The 20619-nt window shown below is 41.7% G+C and overlaps 1 protein-coding gene across 1 annotated transcript; it reads right to left on the reverse strand.

Moving 5' to 3' along the window:
* Positions 1-13733: 13733 nt before the first annotated feature.
* LOC146546205 (histone H1.5-like) lies at positions 13734-19740 on the reverse strand. Its single transcript, XM_085266644.1, has 4 exons — positions 19662-19740; positions 17286-17428; positions 15126-15344; positions 13734-13790 (listed from the first exon to the last, which is right to left on the reverse strand). The coding sequence occupies exons 1-4, from the start codon at positions 19738-19740 to the stop codon at positions 13734-13736; spliced, it is 498 nt and encodes a 165-aa protein (XP_085122770.1).
* Positions 19741-20619: the final 879 nt, after the last annotated feature.

Here is a 20619-nt window from a genome sequence, read left to right on the forward strand (position 1 = left end):
AAATCGATGCCATGTGACTATTAAATTCTGTTCTTTTGAATTCTTTTGGAGAAAGACTTCCGGCTCAGAGTGGTCAAGTTCAAAAAATGATCTTTATTGTACATTTCCGGAAACGGAGACCTGTAGCCACTAACACACGCTCAGGTCTGAAAGCATGAGAAGCCAGAATGGGTATACATAGTTCTGCTATAGGTCACACACAGACACACACAGTTTCCATCAAAACAACTCCTTCTGCTCTGACTAATGTGTGTGTGTGTTACGTAGTTCTGCTTTTTCTGTCTGGTTTCCTGTATTTTATTAATATGCCTCTGCAGCTCTGCACTAAACTTCCTGTTTCTTAACCTCCCCTTACTAAAGCCTCTGTTGCTAGGCGACCTGTCACCCTCTGACCTCTCTCACAGACTTTATTACAAAGTACAAAAACAATCTAATCAGAAAATAAGCACTAAGAATATATATTTATTTCATAACAGTCTCCCCCCTTTGAACTCATTTTATGAGTTTACCTAATGAACTGACTCCCTCAATAACTACTGTGAACTAAAAACAGATATAATTACCTTTGTCCTGGTAAAAAGGTCCAACATTACTTTTGTCAGTCTATGGAAATGATCTCTACACAGTGAAACGTTTCCTCTTTTAAACATTTCCTCCTGGTTTCTAAGCATACACTTACAGTTCACTTCATTTGTCCCTTCGCTCCCTTTAATGGGTGGAGCATATCCAGTCTGAACACTGTGTTTGAGCGATTGACATAAAAATCATACAAACTATTACTAAAGCTAATCCTCCCATTACCCTTCATTACTTTGTGCTCACATTATAGCCTCTGTCTAACAAGCTTTTAATGTTCTTTTCAATCTGAACAACACATTTTCTGAGAGGTTTCTCTGCTCTGTGCTTCTTTTGGGTGCCCCTCCTCTTGGGTCCTGGATTCTCACCAACCCCTTCGTGGTTTTGCTGTGGTTCTGGAATCTTCTCCTGTAAAGGACAGAAAAGGAAAACACCTCTCTCTGCTACGCCTCAATAATCTAATATGTTCATCAATTCTTCTCTTGATTATTCAAAGTTGGTTCAAACCATCACATTCGGGACTCTCTAATCAAAAGGATTAGCCTAATTATTATTTCTGTGTGTAAGCGTGTTTGCATTCACCCCTAAGCACTCTAAGTCCTTTTCCTACCATATTTCAATCCAGACAGTCACGCTGAACGAAGCTTATGACCTTCACAAGACTGAGTGGCAACTCCTATCAGTGCAATTGCAATGTGTGTATGAAAAATGATTATAAGCGCTTATTCTAGTAAAAGAAATCATAAAGAAAACAAACATTTTCAATCAGTTAAGCTTAAGCATAAAAGCAGTTACTTATGCCTAAGTTTTACCGTAGCTAAATGATCAAACACACAAAAAGTCACACACTGATCATATAATCCATTGTTTCAAATTAGACCTAAAACTCCCCCTTTTGACACATCTTCATGTGTCAAACAAAAGCACAACTAGAAAATTAAAAGAAAAAGGTTCATCATATCATTTCTCAGGAAACCTCAGCGATTCTCCTCTCGAGTATATTTGCTCTGGGCCTGCAAACCTGTGTTTAAATAATAAAATCAGCTTAATTATCATGTTTGATCTTTTCAGCTCCTGGCTCCACCCAGAGCCTGCATCCCCAGAATGACCTAGAAACAAAACCTGTATATTAGCATCAACTTCACATTTAAACTCAGTTCCCCCCCTGTCCTTCCCTCACTGTGATCCACTCTGTGCTATAAGAAACTAAACTTAAAACACAACAGTTATCAGTCATGTGCTTCATACAAAATCTGCGTATGTTTTAGTTTCACGTTGATCCTCTGAGTGTCATGGTACTTCTTTTAATTTGACTTTATCAAATCGAACCAAAATAGGTTTGCTGTCTTTACTTTGCTCGTTTTCCTCCAGCACCACCTCGTATCACCTGCCCTTTCCCTTGGACCAGTGTTTGTTATTCTATAACTGGATTTGGAATGTGACAAGTCCACCAATCCCCTATATAACTCCTACATTTGGCTTTGGTTCTGTTTTCCTTCTATAAAATGTCATTGACTTCTACAGCGGCCTGCTTTGGTTAATGGTAACATCAGTGATATCAAACATTTTCTCCCCTTTAGCATTTGGCATTTTCCCAACAATATAATGTGATACCATCATCTATGATAGGTTTGTATCTTGAACCCATCCGCTGGAACGTTGAAGACAATATAATTACACTGCTAAGCAAGACACAAATAGGCAAAGTTCTTCATGTTACTCATGCACAGGAGAGACCGGACAAAGCGCCGTCCCTTCGCTTGACCCCTGAAGGAAAAAAATGTCCATCCCGGTTTTCCCTCCAAGGCACGAGCGATAAGCAGAGTTCTGTCCTTTCCTTCTAAGATTCCTAATTATTTAAAGTAACACTCAGGTATGCCATTCAGCGTGTTAGTACGAGCTCGGGAGCAGCTTGGGAGAACAAGAAAACAGAGACTGCTTTAGGTTGCCTTCCCAATCGACTCAAAGGTTTATTTAGTACATAACAGCTTATATAGAGGAAAAAAGGTTCGTGTGTCAGCAAGTTCTCAGTTCAAACCGGTACAGACCAAATAAGGAAACGTCTTCCTGCCTTGTGAGCAAAGAAGTATCCTGTGTGTAGTTTATCAGTTCAGCTACAATTTATGATCATCCCAGCAAAATACACTCCTAGACATAGAATACAGAGTTCTTTCATTAGTGAATTCTGAAACAAACCACCTGGCCTTTAACGAGCCTTTTTCTAAGAGATAAAGAAGGGAGGATGGGAGTAAGGAAGTGGTCTCGTCTCTGTGGTATTTTCGACCTTGGGGTACCAGCCTGTGAGTCTTACACATCAATTCTTGGGTCAGAGAGAAAGAGAAAAACAACTAGTAAATGGGCCTTATTGAGTAACAGTTTTCACTACAAAGCAATATCCTGTAAATGCTACCGTGGTATCAAAATATCACAACAGTTCCCTCCTTTTATCATGAAATGATAACATAGTATAAAGACAGAATGTAATAACATAATATAAAGACAAATCATAAACATAAAACAAATCATAAATGTAACTGGTCCTTCGAGCAAGCTCAATATCAAAAATTCCGAGAGCGTATACATGGTATCACACAACAGACAATAATCATCGAAAACATGCTGCAACGGTTACAAAGGCTACAATTAGTTCCCTCCATTTTCCAAACGTGTCCTGCAGCCACTTGTCTAGCCACTGACCGTGACCTGCATTGGCAATTAGTTCTATCTTCAATGCTTCAAGTCTATTCATAGCTTGTGTGAATGAACCGTTAGGAGCGGTATTATTGGGAATGAAAGTACAGCATACATCAACGGTCACTAGACCACAGGTACCGGTCCAATTAACAGGTAAAGCTAATCTAAGGGTATTATTGCACATCCAATAAGCATGTGGGATTGCTCTAGTTAGGCGCGTGACCATGTGTGATTTAACTAACTCCCCCCAGTCAGTATCATTTAAGACACCCTCTGGGGGAACAATGATCGAGTCTCTGCTCGAACTTGAACTGTGTGTGTGTTCCTCCAGATATGATACAACTTCAGCCACAGAGACAGCTAGCCATGTCTCATTACAGCATGCACCTGGGGAGTCAGAGAAAAATGTATAGTTATCCTTTGTATAATCTATGTGTGTGTCTGGGCCAGTTAACTTTAGTCTGCGCAGACATATCATACTAGTATTAAAATGGAAAGGGATCTGTCCTAAGGGCAGTGAGGGTTTTAACCTATTCTTAGGGCGTTTCATTGGGGCGCAGGTCCCTGCGGTGTCATTAGATAACTTCAATAATTCGCCTAATGGAGTCTCAGGGTTAGTTGGTGTGTGTGTGTGTCTAAGTAAGCAGTCGAGAGGGCTCAGAGTCAACTGTAAAGTGTCTTTAAGGAGAGCATTATCTCCGCCGATTTTCTCTAGTCCCTCAGTGAGGGGGAAACCGGATATGGGGTATCCTACTATTACCTGTTCTGGATTAGCCTTTGAACAGACATAACAGTTACTGTTTCCTAAATCACGAGCGGCTATTCTGGCATTTTCATACCAGGCGTTAGCTCCTGCTCTATGGGGTGCATAAAATCGTTTATTAGTGGCGTCTATGTTGTCATTTACTGATTTTAGGGAACGTAATGAGTGCATTAAGTAGGTGTCTTGCAAAATAGAGCATGAGGTATCGTCAGCAAAATATGACCTGCAGAAATATGAACATGGTTGCAGTTTACAATACAAAATAGCAAAGAAAAATCCTAAGGTTAATGCGATAGATATGATAGATAACCTAAATATATAAGAAAAACAGTTCTTCAGTCGTCTTCTGGCCTGGTCCCAGGTTCGAGAGACATAGAATAAGCGTCGTATGATGACAATGGGCATTTCATTTTCTCCATTATCAGGATGGAATGAGTCTAGCTTTATCAGGTTAGACATCATGTGGTACTTCCGGCTTTCTGTTCCTGCTGGATGTTTGAGTACCTTGTTGTTGTTCTTTCAGGCGTTGTGTGTTAATCAGTGATTGTGTGTGTGTGTATGTACATTGGATCCTGGCTGTCATGATCCTGGGTCCTTTTGACCCAGCGTTTTGTGTTTTCTCTTCGCGATTTTGGTTCTGTTCTTCCTCTGGTTAGTGTTTACTCTGTTCTGCCCGTGTGTTCCTGTATCTAGTCCGCGTTTCTTAGTTTGTGTCCTTTCATGTGTAAGTTCCTGTTTTATTGTGAAGGTCTGTGTCTTATGTGAGTGTTTTCAGTTTGCCTCCCTAGTCTCGTCATGTTAATTACTCCCAGCTGTGTCCCCACCTGTATGTAATCCCCCTGTGTTCTCTGAGTGTATTTAAGTTGTGTCTTCTGTCATAGTAGTTGCTGGTTCGTCTGTGTTGTTTCCCCTCGGTCTCCCTGTATGTATTTCCCCGGACCTCCCTGCACCGTCATTCTTGGTTTGTGTTGTTAGTTTACCCAGTTTAGGTTTCAGTTTCATGTTCCTAGCGCCTTTGTTGTTTGCATTTTTGTTGTTAATAAACACTCACCTGCACCAGAGCTGCCGCCTTTTGGTCCTATATATATTCCACACGGCTTGCCCCCGCAAACCGTGACACTGGCGCTGGCTCGCCGGAGATGTCGTCTACCCGTGTGTTTATTTGCTCTGGTTCCGGGCGTTGGCCCGCCGGAGATGTCATCTGCTTGATCCAACGCCTGAGATGGTCCGATTGGGCTGGTCTTAACCCTGCTGGCATGAATCCACTGAGGTTGTCCGTCTGTGAGGATGCTGGTTCTTCGTCACTGCCAGTACAGTCTGGGGCTGGAACACGCGCGGCCTCCCAAAGTGTCCTTGGTTTTAACGACTTCACCAACACGCATCTCCTTGTCTCCACTGGTGGAACTGTGGAGGGGAAAGGCTGAGAGAGACAAACTTTCTGATAGTTATTATTCAGTTTTTCTACCAGGTTGTGAACATCAGTGGACAATGCAATATACATCACCTTCTACTAGCGGTGCCCCTCTGGAAGCTGACCATGGTGTTGGAAATAGTCTTATTTCAAATGGAAATAATTTGGTTACTGCAGATGGAGTCATAATGTATGAAATGGAAAATCTGGTTGTGGTAAATGCTGATGTTTTGCTTTTGAGCTACCTACATTAGTTCGTGCACATGTTAGACAGGTTGCTAATATGCTTTTTACTGCATGTGATGTTTTCTCAATTACAAATCTTGATTTTATTGCCCCTATTACCCCTCTTTGTCCGACATGACTCACACAGTGAAAATGTCGGGCAAGGACTGGCATCAGGGAATATGGGAGGGCAATCAAACCCTTAAGATTTTGTATAAGCCATCTCTGTCATCTAAGGTACAGTCATTATTCTCCCAATAGGTGTAATCACATGCAGAGGCTTGCTCTTGTATGAATTTTAAATCAACATTTGTTTCTAAATAGTCTGGGAGTGTAACAAGTGGCAGCTGTAGGGGCACAGATAATACTTCCTGCGGAGGTGGGAGCTGTGATGCAGCTGCAGCCTTGGCTGTCACGTCTGCTAAGGCATTACCTGTTGCTTTGTCTGTGTCAGCTGTACTGTGTCCTTTCGTTTTTACAACTGCAACGGCCGATGGTAGCTGTATAGCCTGAAAAAGTCTTTGAACAAAATCAGAATTTAGCAATTTATTTTCCATCAGCAGATCTAAATCCTCTCTGTCTCCACAATGTGCCAAAGTCATGTACGACGCCAAATGCATAGCGGCTGCCTGTGTAAATCGTCACACGCTTATCCAAATGTAGCTCACAGGCGCGTATTAAAGCCATGAGCTCTGCTTTTTGTGCTGAGTGAAATGGTAATGAGTGAGCCTCTAGTATGATGTCAGGCACTGTCACCACTGAATAGCCACAAAGAAATGAGTTGTCACTCGGCCTTGAACAGGACCCGTCCACATAAACCGTGGCTGAGTCTGGGATAGGTGTTTGCTCTAAATCTGGACGTGGTGCTGTCGATTCCTGTATACGTGTCATGCAGTCATGATCGTCAAGCCTGTCTGAGCCATCCTGTCGGTCAGAAGAACACAGCATAGGATCAATAAATGTGCTGGCGAATCAGGTGTGCTGCTCGCTTTTATAGTGAGATTTGCATATGTTGTGTAGTTATGTTTGCTAGAATGGTCATGACCTGGTGATTGGTGTGTAGAATAGTGTCATGTGAGAGTGTAAGCTTCTCGCAGTCCCTTATCATGATAGAGCAAGCTGCTACTGCCCTCAGGCAGGCCGGCATTCCCTGAACAATTCAGGCAGCACCTTTGAGTGGCGGAGGTCAGCACTCCCTTTAATGCATTGAAAGAGGCAGTCATTTCTGTGGATCACAGTATTCGAGGAGGCTTCTCTTTTTTACAACAGTCACGCAGAATGTGGTCATGAAAAGAACAGTCTGGTATCCACTGTCTGCAATAGTTCACCATGCCCAGGAAGGACAACATTTCCTTCTGTGTAGTGGGCCGAGGGACGGAGGTCACAGCTTTGACCCTGTCTGCAGTCATGGAACGTTTTCCGTGAGACAGTGTGAATCCCAAATATTGAACAGAAGTCTGACAGTACTGCATTTTCTTTGCTGATGCTTTGTGGCCAGTCTTTTGGAGGTGCTGGAGAAGCATGTGTGTAGCAGTTTGACATAGTTTTTCACTTTCAGCACAGAGGAGGAGGTCATCCAGTACAGCCCTGGAGGAGTGAAGCTGTCCAGGGTAGCACGGACCACCATTGAGAAAGCAGCAGGGCTGTCTACCATGCCTTGGGGCAAACGAGTCCAAGTGTACTGCTTATTTCTATGTGTGAATGCAAATAACGGCTGTGTGTCTTCATGCACAGGTACTGAGAAAAAGGAGCGGAGCATAAATCCACCACGGTAAAATGTGTATGCAATGCATGTCAATATGTTGTGAACATCTGAAACGAGAGGTGGCAGAGGAATGTTGACTGCATTAATTTGCCTTAAGTCTTGTATGAAACGCCATACGCCAGGTTTGTTAGGCTTTGGCACAGGATTGACAGGAGTGTGGGCTTTATTACTCCTGTAGTCAATAAATCTCCTATCATGACATCTAGGGCTGAGGCTTTTTCGACAGAAATGGGACATTGCCTGACATATACTGGCTTGTTGTTTTTCATGAGCTGTGCGTGATTAGGTATAAAGCCAATATAAGGTATAAGGTAGATCTATGTGTCGACATGGTTTAGTTATCGTAGCCTATGTCTGAGTTATGTGACAAAATCACTGTTTGACCTTCACTTGTGTGAGCAGTTATCATGTTGTTGAACAGTGTGAGAGAAACAAAAGTGTGGCTTGTTGTATTTGTACACGTTTTTTTGGCACAGTGTGTGACATAGAGTACCGGACAAAAAGGATGTTGAGTTCATTCTCTGCTGAGGGTCCAGCTGACACAGAGGATGTTCCTTCTCCATCATGTCGGTACATAGGGCAGAGAAAACATAAGCTGTTATCAGTGTCAGCAAACATTTCACCCTTTATGTTAAATGAAATACACAAATTCATTTTTGCTCTGGGTGTCTGCGGCTGCTGGAAAACTGAGCCACAATAAAAACACATATCTCTACTTTTATCCTTCCGTCCTCTGAAACTTCCTTGCTGTGCTGGAGCGGGTAATCCTGCATACATTAGTTTCTCACTTTCCTCTGAGCCTTCTACATCAAAATTCAACTTTATCTTAACACTTTTAGCTTTCGTGGTAGTATCTGCACTGGCCTTCAGTTTTACTGACCTGTTTTCTGGCGATAATCGTTCGGGATAGGGCTCCGGAAATAAATTAGAATGCATTGAACTTCTTAAGTTGTAGACAAAGTCAGTCCCGTAAGCACTTCCGCATGTTCTGGATACGTGATCATGGACGTCTTCACCGATTCGCGGACGTAGGTTACACGTAACCGGAAATGGGAGTTGTACTGAGCCGTTATTTGAGACTTTATTTTGTATTTTATTAATTTTTGGTTTTACAGGTACTTTAGATTTTTTATCGGACCTGTCTGTGGTCTTTGAATAATTCTGACCCATGTTCAGTGATTTCCAGAGGGGTTTACACGCTAGGAGGATTTAGGTTAGTATTTTCGCTGCGGCACAGCTGAGGTCACTTTAAATTTATTGCTAGCAATTTTTGTTTGGGTTAGCAACTCTCACTTAACGAGCAACTTCTCGCTTAACGAGCAACTTCTCGCAAAACAACAGGCAACTTTCTGTGTCTTTCTGCTTTTAATTTACTGCTTTTAACCCTTGTATGGTAATCGGGTCTGTGAGATCCGTGTTCAGTTTTCTTTTCTTTCGTTTTTTTTTTTTTTTTTTTTTTTTAACAAAATTAAAATATTCAAGACAACAGGCAACTTCCTGTGTCACTTTTTGGTGAGCAACTTCTCACTTAACGAGCAACTTCTCGCTTAACGAGCAACTTCTCGCAAAACAACAGGCAACTTCCTGTGTCTTTCTGAGCGGGTCCACCAACACCACACAAGGGTTAATTTACTTTATTCGGGGACTGAGGAAGTCGTCAGTGTATCTCTCTGGATCACTAAGTGAAACTTCGTCAGCATATCCCGTTTCTTTATGGATCGATCACTGAGAGAGGCATAATACGGTCTCATATAAATATTAAAGACGTGTATTTACCTTTGTCAGCGGATCCCACTTCTGACACCAAATTGAAGGAAAAAAATGTCCATCCCGGTTTTCCCTCCAAGGCACGAGCGATAAGCAGAGTTCTGTCCTTTCCTTCTAAGATTCCTAATTATTTAAAGTAACACTCAGGTATGCCATTCAGCGTGTTAGTACGAGCTCGGGAGCAGCTTGGGAGAACAAGAAAACAGAGACTGCTTTAGGTTGCCTTCCCAATCGACTCAAAGGTTTATTTAGTACATAACAGCTTATATAGAGGAAAAAAGGTTCGTGTGTCAGCAAGTTCTCAGTTCAAACCGGTACAGACCAAATAAGGAAACGTCTTCCTGCCTTGTGAGCAAAGAAGTATCCTGTGTGTAGTTTATCAGTTCAGCTACAATTTATGATCATCCCAGCAAAATACACTCCTAGACATAGAATACAGAGTTCTTTCATTAGTGAATTCTGAAACAAACCACCTGGCCTTTAACGAGCCTTTTTCTAAGAGATAAAGAAGGGAGGATGGGAGTAAGGAAGTGGTCTCGTCTCTGTGGTATTTTCGACCTTGGGGTACCAGCCTGTGAGTCTTACACATCAATTCTTGGGTCAGAGAGAAAGAGAAAAACAACTAGTAAATGGGCCTTATTGAGTAACAGTTTTCACTACAAAGCAATATCCTGTAAATGCTACCGTGGTATCAAAATATCACAACAACCCCAGTCGCTCTCGTCCGTCTTCCCGTAACACTGTCCTTTTATTGAGGTTACATGAATATGCATAGGTTCATTAACATATGACGTCTACATACACACAAAGAGTACCTTGCCTGTGTGTGTGTGTGTGTGTGTGTGTGTGTGTGTGTGTGTGTGTGTGTTGCTGATCAAAGGGTCAAACATCCTTGGTCAGGAAGAGGGTAGACTAGACCCCCCCCCCCGGTGAGGAAGTCCAGCAGTTCATCTAAACAGAAAAGCACTTAGACTAGAACAGACGTAGCTACGTTAATCCTACCATAAAACAATTAAGACAAGATGTGACCTCTTCCCATGCTCCCAGGATGTAGGTGTGCATTCTAGTGTGGAATACACACCAAGCCTCTGTAGCCTGTTAAAGATCACACAACTTATCACTACACAATTGATTATACACCTCTAAGCATCTATGGTTAAATATTTCTAAGCATAAATGACAATCAACAATACAAACTCTAACATTCCCCCGTTTTTGACCTTTATGCTAGAAAGTTCCCAGTTATGAATACCTCATGTCTGACAGTTTCAATGCAAACATTTTTTTACTCAGCATATGTCAAATCACCCTAAATTACTGTAAAAGTTACACAGTTTAATAAATGTATTAGCAGTTACCCCATTCATTGAGCTCATCTCATGGCAACCTGTATCTTACGAGCAACCAAAGAAATTGTTAATTTAATAGTGAAACTAAGAAAGTAACATTTTCAAACACATCTCAGCTTGGTGGTGCTTCCTCCGGGTGTGCAAATCACATGTCTCTCTGCAGAGTGGTTTGAGTTCTGCAGGGCGTCATGAATGTCTCTTCCAGTTGTTTCGTTGTCCATAGGACCAGAGTCCAAATGTATGTAGAATAAACATTCAAACATACCAGTTAGTGTTGTTGTTTGTCAACATGGGTCTCAGCTATTTCCAGAGCTGCAGACCTCTCAGCACTCTAGTTTTATGGCCTCCCATTACCTCACTTCAGGCCTTCGTCCTGCGAGGGGGATATTTATGACTCCTTCATTGTCCACGCTCTGCAGAGAAACACCTCTGCGGAAAGGGTGCAGGGTTCCGTTGTCTTACTGCTGTTATGATCCCAGCAGCCTTCAGAGTGTCATCGTATGCACATAGGAAACTGCTGTCATCACCACCATAGCTTCCGGTTCCTGTGCTTCCACAGAATCATGATGTCATCCTCGAACTCCTTCTGCGCTGTCGATGGAGCTTGGCACGCTCCCCTCATCCCACGAGTTTTCATGTTCCAACGCTGCTGAAGGTTTAAGGCAGAGCACGTCGTACACCTTAGTTGTCTTCCTCAGCGTCAATATTGAATCTTTCATTTCATTTAAAATCTCCTGGAAGCTCAGTAGCACAGCTCTCTGAGTGATGTCTGCTGTGCTGAAGATGATCTCTGATCCTCCTGAAGCCTCTCTCCTGGCCTCAGCTCCCATCTTGTGGACGATCCTCTCCTCTATTTTGCAGGCAGTTTCATGGTCCTTGCTGTGGCTCCAAGGTCTGATCTCATGATGGGCCCCAACCAGCTTGACCTTTGACCTCAACCACTGCCTGGGCTATGCCTGGAATGTTTCTCGCTTCTCACTGCTGCACCTGTATTTCAGAAAGACTTCTATGTGGAGAGCATGTCAACAATCATCAAACCACATTCTTTAGTTCAGTGAACTTCACTTATAGGCCATCAAAGCCTCATCTGAACATGGATGCACCACTTGCATAGATTTAATACTTGTAAATAAACGGCTAATCACACAAATCACTGCAACAATAATAGTAAACATTGTTTAATAGTAAACATTGTTTAATGTTAATTCCTGGACCCCTCCTCTTGACGCATGGACACCCCCACGCGTCAACTCATCAAACCTTGATCCCTGTCTTAAAGAAAAAGGTCAGCTAGATCATGTCCCAGGCAACATCAGGGCATCTCCTCCGGAGTAGCACCACCCTGGACCTATAATCCTGCAATAAAGGATGTTAGCGCGTGTTGCATATTAAGTTTGCTTAACACCTGGCTCTCCCAGGAGCCTGCATACACACCATCACGGCCTGGAAAGCAAAATCTGGAAGTGAAATCAAACTTCATACTTGTAAACAATTGTATCATAAGAGTAATAAGCATTCAACATCAGCAAGACAAGTGTCATGTGCAGGTTTTCTCAAATCAGTAACTACAACTATTACCCTAATTCACCTCAGACATGGATTATCCCATGTACTCTGTTAACATTAATGTAATCAGTGACTTCTCTTAAGCAAAGTCACTCCACTCATATATTATTATTATGGGTTCAAAAGTGGCCAGCAAATGAGCCCATAATAGACTATTCCATAAATACCGTAATCTCTTATTTGTTTTACTCATGTCACTTGTCCGCTTAAGCTGAATCTTCTAAACGCAGTCTCAGAAAAACAAACATTAGCAATACACATTGACTATCCTGGTGGGCAGGCGTCGGCCATCCACATTCCAGAGGTGCCATAAAACACCATAAAGTTAACACTCGCTGTGGAAAAAGTAACACTGGTCTCATCACAGTATGTCTCAAACTATATTAATTTCTCCATCAACATATGCCTGTAACTACAGTTTTCTTCACACATAAACCCAGAAATCTTGTAGTAGAGAAACATTAGCCAGTATTCCTATAAATCACATGATCAAACACATGAAGAACCGTAATGCTGTAAAAACGAAAATGTAAATGTTAGCGCTTGCGCAGGCGTATGCATACTTTGTCACAGCTATCTCTGTGAGCACACAAGCTAGTGAATGACACACACATAGTAAATTCACAGACACAGAAAATGGCATTTAAAATGTTAAATCATCACGCAACCTTGAGTGTTGCTGTCATCTTTCTGCTCCTGTAAAGGGAAGCACACACAGACTCATCTGCGCCCCTGCCAGGCGGGGGTCAACTTCACACAGTCGTGTTACATCAGTAAAGTCTTGTCAGCATTTGTCAGCTTTTACCAGTCAGTCAGTTTGTTTTCCTTTCACTCACTCATTCATGCATTCATTCTTTCTTTCTTTGCTGATAGTGGAACCTATCGTCGCATTTAGTTTCCACTCTCAGCAAAATGACGTCATTTCAAAAAGAAAAAGAAGAACTTTAGTTTGGATTACATCTGTTAGATTTGTATTGTTGATTGTCATTTATGCTTAGAAATATTTAACCACATATGCTTAGAAGTGTATAATCATTTGTAGATTGAAAGAAGCTGTCTGTAACAGCTCTGTGTAGCATGAAGGGGCAGTGCGGTCACTCCCTCTACAGAGTGTTCGGGCATAGATTACACACCTCCTAGGAGAGGTCGTATCTTCTCTTGTTGATATATGGCACATGTATATCTCTTTAAGTATAAGAGCCTTTTGTTCAGATGGACTGCTAGACTCCTAGCACCAGCTTTGGGGAGTCTTCACAGGGTCACATCTGGACCACACACACACACACACACACAGTATTCTTTGTTCACATGTATACCTATGTAAGATGTCATATGTTAATGACCCTATGCATATTCATGTAACCACAATAAAAGGAGTGCTATGGGGAGCCTGGCTGAGAGTCTGACGGAGGCCCCAGCCAGATTTCCCTCATGCATGAGTAAACCAGCCTGCTTGTGTCTTGCTTTGCAGTGTAATTATATTGTCTTCAACGTTCCAGCGGATAGGTACAAGCTACAAACCTATCAACATCGCTGACTCCTTTTGGACTGGGACTGTCATTTAATAATTGTCCCAAATAAGTGGCTTTCTCCAGAGTCCATTTAAATGTGGAGAACTCACTTGGCACAATTTCCTCGACGACGTGTAGCGCTTTTAATTCCCGACGTGCAGATCTGCTTAAAGAACAGAGATTATCAAACAAAACTTTCAGTGCACTGTGAAAGTATCAAAATAAAAAGGCCTTGTTAAGTCATGACACAAACTCCTCATCTCAGGAGGGTAAATCAAACCATTAGCATGGTTCATCATGCCATCATACTAATTGGCAGGCACAACTTCACAACAAAAGAAAAATCATCAGTTAGATTCACTCCAAATCAACCATCAGCTGCACAAAACAACATAACCTTAATGCCTTATTAGCTATGAGTTTAATCACCAGGTCTGTGCTCTTCACTCATTTAGGTCACAGATCTATTTTATTCAGTTTTCCTTTTCCCTTCATCATAAAACATGTGACATGCTGTCATGCACTTCATAAAAAAGTTTGTTCTGACGTATTCAGAGTTGTGTATCTAAATACAAGATTCACTCGCACATCAAAGCAGGAAACTCAGTGTTCTAGGGTCTCCATTTAACACAACAAACTCCAACACATCTCATTCATTCGTGCTAAAATTCAGTCACCTTTCATTAATCTAAGAACGATCAACTATTTTGCATATCAGCTATTAACCCACTAGGATGACAGGACGACAAAAATGCATGTTCAAAATAGTATCACAAAAGACAATTTCCCTCATACAGTAAATTACTTATGCTGCCTCAATCAAGCAGCAAGCTTCTCCCAATTTACTATATCAACAACTAAATTTATTGTCTGATCACTGGTTGGTCAAACCAGAATCTTTTTTCCCACAAAAGTTAAACTGTTGTCCTGCAACCTAGAGAGTCAATTTTTTTTTGCATTGGATAAATTCAGTATTTGATAACAAGTGTCTGCTAAATTGACACTATTTTAACACTGATGAAAGATAACAAGCTAATTTTCATTGCATGTGTGTTTGTTATTAGGCAGGTTTAATCAATGTCTGTGGAGCTGCATCTCCAGCAGAGCATGTTCTTAAAAGCTGCCTTTCCTACACACTTCTCTGCTATTATTTAATCATTTCTTAACTAATGTGCTATGAGTCTTCATGAGTCATTTTGTGTTTGGAATTGTTAGTAGGGTTAATGCATGTTCTGCTTGTGTGTGTGTGATTTTGTATATGTTTCTATTTTCGCAATGTTTCAGACTCCGTCTCAATTTTCCAACTTAAGCAGTCAGTTTTCTTTTCCCCAGGTTTGCTAACCCAAATTTTGATTTCCCACATTAAATAATTCCTATGTGTTCTCACCTAGTCTTCTCACGCTGTTGTCCTCTCACTCTTTTGTCCTCTCCCACTTCAACATTCCCAGCAGTTCTCCTTCAGCTTTGTCCTGTCTAGTGGCTGAAGTGCTGCTGCTGCCTTCTTGGGCGACTTCTTAGCAGCTGCTGCCGGTTTCTTGGCTTTGGCCGCGGCGGGCGTCTTAGCTTTGGTCTCAGTAACCCTGTTCATCTTGAAGGATCCGGAGGCCCCGGTGCCCTTGGTCTGCACCAGAGTGCCCTTCGCCACCAGACTCTTGATGGCGGTCTTGACACGGGCCTTGTTCTTGTCCACATCGTAGCCTCCGGCAGCCAGAGCCTTCTTGAGAGCAGAGGCGGAGCCAGACATTTGAAACACCCGGGGCTTAGCCCTAAAGGGTAGTACGCATGTGGGATTTTTTTTTTTTTTTTTTTTGGGGGGGGGGGGGGGGGGGGGTGTTAGAAATGACTGAAAGATTAATAGGCTCTGTTTTGAGTTTCAAAAAAGAATGACTTCACAGAGGGAAAAATATATATCACATATGCAGGACACCTTAAACTAGTTTTTTAATTAAGCAGCAAGGCAGAACAAATTTTGGGCTGTATCAAGACACGAGGACTAAACCCCAATTCAACCAGACCCAGAACTGATCCTGAATTAAAACAGGACTACAACAGTTCAAAATCAGGACTACAGAATCAGAACTAGATGATAGTAGTACTAAAAATCATCATATACCTGCACTACACTTGTTTTTTTAATTCTAAGAAAAGTCCACTATTTAGATTGAGAAAAGTTTATATAATTATTTAGCCTTGTTGCGCAAAAAAGCCTGCATAACTTAAATGTAGAATTTGAAAAATAGCAAACCTAAAAAGAAACACTAGGTACGAGATACATGAGGACCTATGATACGGTGATACTTTTGGTAAACAACCATTTGACTAACATGTGTGTCTCAACTGCTCTTGTTCCACCTCTGTTCTGTCCTCATTCTCCATCTCCCTCTCTGTTCCTCTCTCTCCCTCTTTGTGCTGACAATCATCAAATATACAGTTGAAACCAGATATTTACACACTCTTCAGATCAAAACACAAACACTTTTTTAATTGTAACATCAAATCAGACTAAATGTTTATTTTTTTAGATTGATAAATATAAAAAACATATTTGTTAACTTTAAGAGTAAAGAGAGAAACTATCTGTATTTCTTAATTGCAAATGGCACCAAATTGTATTCCACACCTATGGAGGTCCACAATTCTTTTCCTGGTGTTTTGGTTGACATCTCTTGATTTTCCCATGTCACAGAAACAGTGTTTTGCCTTATATGCATCCACAGCTGTGCCACCAGTTTACTCACATGGACTCTACTAACCTATCAGAAGCTTCTGCAGCTCAGAATGGAATCGTCTGCAGTTTTCTTATTAATTAACAATAAACTTAGTGTACATGTGCTCCTAATTTTGATCAAAGTGATAAAAAATAGACAGCTCTGTCTCTCTTTATTCTGACATTTAACTAATTCAAAATATATTTCAATATTTATCTAAAACAAAAGTTTACTCTAAATTAATGTTGTACAGTAAAAATGTTTTATGTTTTCCCCCTAAAGTGTATGTAAATATCTGGTTACAAATGTGAATATCCTGCTGTGTACTGAAATCCCTCTTGTTTTGCATAGAAATATACTGAACAACATACAAAGCATAATATATAAAATAACATTTACCTGAGTTTTTTCTTTGAAAGAAGCCTCGAATGTCCATTCTTATATTTCAGTAAATATGAAATAAACACATGTAAGCTAAGACTCTCTAAAAACAATAGCATTTGTTCGGCTTTTCATTTCGCCATTTGTTGATTCACTTGAACAGCAAGTAACATAATATTGGTCAAGTGATCAGTTTGATATCAATCTTTCGTGATGCACCGTCATATTTACATTATTTGTACGGTATGAATGATTTGCTTTGGTACCTGGTCAAACTTAAGCTCTCCTTATGGCTGGCTCCGTTTCTTCAACAGCGTACTCACAGGCAGCAGCTGCCCCGCCCTCTTGCTCAGTCGCTTAGTGTCTGAGCTCGGATCATACCAATATCAGGGGGGATTCACGCACAGTCGTAAATTCCCACAGTGTGCACTATGTGCTTCGAATATTGCTTGCACTTTTTGTTTTATACAGTTGTCAGCCAAGCATCTAACTATGAAAAAATTACACCCCAAAAGACCCCGGGCTTCTGACAAAAAGACCCGGGCTTAAGCCCAGTAAGCCACCCCCACGCTCCGCCCCTGCTTGAGAGCGGCCGCGAACACGCCGTTGCGCTCCTTGGAAGTGGCCATGGCTTTCACAATCAGCTCGCCCACGCTGGGGCCGACCTTCTTGGGATTGGAAGTCGTCGTCTTCTTCTTCTTGGCCTGAACCTCTGCACAGGGCACAGGGCGTGTTTATGATGGAGCCTTTCCCACCACAGCGCCGGCACGTTGAGCGCATCATGAAGGGTCCATTTCTTTCATGTAGCTATGGTCGCTAGCCAGCATGCTAGCCGCATGTGGCTTGCCCGAGTCACTCAGTCCTTTCTGAGCATTTCGACATGCTGCCGCCGCAGAACCTGGCCTCAAATCCAGCAAGCTTAGCCCGCTGATCTCCAAAAAAAAAGTCCTGAAAGCCTGAAAGACGTCAAATAAGTGTCTCGTGCTAAGCGCTCAAACAAAAACTCTTCTTCACGCCGCCATCTTGCTCGCCCTTCCGTGGAATTCATCCAATCAGACAGGAAGATGGGTTTGCTTTTCTTCTTTTCTGATGCTTTGTTAGGTTGCTTCTGCAGCCTCTGCTCCGATACTGCCGCTGCTGATCAGGTTTTTTCAGGGAAGAGTGAGAGTTTTGAGACAGATCGTGCTGTAAATAAGTCAGCCAGAAACTTGGCCTGCATGTTTCCATTGATGTTAAACTATAACTTTCTTCCGACTGCTGCATGTGGAAAATTGATTCAGGTCTGCTTTTCACCTGAAAGTGACAAACTAAGACATTTTCATTATTATCATCACTGCTTAATCAACACATATCTCTCTCTCTCTCTCTCGCTCTGTGTTTTTGTGAACAATCCTTTCTTAAAAGCAGAAAATGAAATTATAGTTGTTTTTTTTGGTTGATCAACACAAAACCTTTTTCCTATGATTATTTTTTTTTCTTACAATATAAATTCTCCCTCTTATTCACTCTTTTTTTTTTTACAATAGCTGGCGACCTGCAAAATCACCGCTGTCACTCACAATCAAAGGCAATTACTTTTGCACAGTGCACAAAAACACTGTGATGTCAGACACATTCACACTCACTTTGTCACCTGCATAAATAAATCATATGGCTGGAGATATGTGCCATGGTGATCCTTAGGCATGATCACACGTTTATTTAATTATTTTCAACCCAACAAAACAAATAAACAAAAACATGATGCTGATGCTACACACACGAGTCAAGGTGCAGGAAAACTGCTCACGGGAACGCTGCACACTCATAGCTCTGTTTCCCTCTCTTTGAGTAGTTCTCAGACAGCTCTTGATCTGATAATGTGTAGCTTGCTCATCAGCTCAGAAGAAAAAAAACCGCAACGCAACATCACACAGTAGTTGCTCTGCCCACAGCGGCAAAGTCTTACATTTTCATATTCAACACAGCTTCTCCATCATGTACTTTTAGATGTTTCATACAGGGTTCAGCATATTAGTTGTTTTCACAGGTGTGCTCTACATCTCAACAATGGTTCATAATAAGACGACAGTCTTCCACACAGGTCAAGTGCCTCTATGCACTTCATTAGTTTAAATATTTATCTATATCACTTCACCTCATATGTCATTGTACTGAATTTGAGCAACCACAAGCGTAATGTAGATTACTTTTAACAACTATCCACCTCAATTACGTCTATGGTCTCCACACGCTCTTCAAGGCTGGTGTGTTTTCTGAAAACTTCTAACATTTGAATCTCTTCCATTTATAAGCCTGCGATTAACCGCACGGCTCAGGTCCGCGTGAAACCCGCGTGACCGTGCTCACGTGAACCCGCGCAGCTGTGGAGCCGTCGCTCCCTCTCTTTTTTTACATAAATACTTTGTGCTGCCAGGAGCAAAGTCCAGCACAAACGTCTGCCTCCCTCCGACTCACTCTTGGTTGCTTAGAAACCCATGATAACAACAACAGTCGGTGTCACAGACCACATGTTCTGCCCCGCACACACTCACACAACAACAACAACAACGACGACGACAATGACAACAACACAAAATAGGCCTACCGTCCAGCACAATCTCTCAACGCCTCACAAAGTGGCGGAGAACTCACCTCTCGCTGCACAAAGTAGCGAGGAACCTCTTACCCCACAAAGCGGTAAGGAACCTCTTGCTGCACACAGTAGCAAGGAACCCGGGTTTCGCTCCACAAAGTAGCAAACTTCTCAACTCCTCACACAGTGGCGGAGACTGCACAACCACACGGTTATAGAGTCGGGCTCTTCTCAACGCCTCACACAGTGGCGGAGGCTGCACAACGACACGGTTATAGAGTCGGCCTCTTTAAACTTACTTGGCGTTGCTTAGAGTGTAATATCAGCCCGAATCCCGCCGACCGTCATTCATCGAGGAGAAAAGACAGACCGCGAATCCACAGGAACTTCCTGGCTGACGTCAGTCTTTCAGCGTTCCTCTCCTCCCCGCGATTCCAGGGCTCCGGCATCGAAGGACCAATTAATGATAGGTTTGTAGCTTGAACCCATCCGCTGGAACGTTGAAGACAATATAATTACACTGCAAAGCAAGACACAAATAGGCAAAGTTCTTCATGTTACTCGTGCACGGGAGAGACCGGACAGAGTGCCGTTCCTTCACTTGACCCCAGTTGCTCTCGTCCGTCCTCCCGTAACACTGTTCTTTTATTGAGGTTACATGAATATGCATAGGTTCATTAACATATGACGTCTACATACACACAAAGAGTACCTTGCCTGTGTGTGTGTGTGTGTGTGTGTGTGTGTGTGTGTGCGTGTGTGTGTGTGTGGCAGGTACTGCTGACATCCTTGGTCAGGAAGAGGGTAGACCCCCCCTCATCCTAGATAACACAGTAAGGAAGTCCAGCAGTTCATTTATACACAAAAAGCACTTAGACTAGAACAGACGTAACTACGTTAATCCTACCATAAAACAATAAGAGAAGGTATGACCTCTCTCATGCTCCCAGGATGTAGGTGTGGAATGCACACCAAGCCTCTGTAGCCTGTTAAAGATCACACAACTTATCACTACACAATTGATTATACACCTCTAAGCATCTATGGTTAAATATTTCCAAGCATAAATGACAATCAACAATACAAACTCTAACAATATGGTTGTATTAATTAAAGACATCCCTAATGAATTAATTATTTCAGTAATTAATTTAAAAATGTACATAATCAATTAAAGAAATATATTAATAATGAATTATCCATTAATTTCATTTAAAATGTTTCATTATTTGTTTATATACACTTCTAATTAGTTAATTACATATTTAATCAATTATTGGTTTGTTTTCTATTTTAATTATTTTACTGACACATTTAATGAATTATTT

This window comes from Mchenga conophoros, unplaced genomic scaffold (genome assembly GCF_057382185.1).
Source record: "Mchenga conophoros isolate Kocher_MC1m ecotype Shallow Benthic unplaced genomic scaffold, M_conophoros_male_GT1.1 unmapped_scaffold_5, whole genome shotgun sequence".
NCBI lineage: Eukaryota > Metazoa > Chordata > Actinopteri > Cichliformes > Cichlidae > Mchenga > Mchenga conophoros.

Bases quoted from the DNA above. Each gene is read 5' to 3' on its own strand.
- LOC146546205 (XM_085266644.1), bottom strand. From the start codon at position 19,740: ATGCCGGAGCCCTGGAATCGCGGGGAGGAGAGGAACGCTGAAAGACTG. The intron at 15,345-17,285 runs GTGGGGGTGGCT...TCTGCTCTCAAG, and splicing joins CTCTCAAGCAGGGGCGGAGC to AAGGCTCTGGCTGCCGGAGG. The intron at 13,791-15,125 runs GCAGCAGCAGCA...TTCTTTAAGCAG, and splicing joins CTAAGAAGTCGCCCAAGAAG to ATCTGCACGTCGGGAATTAA.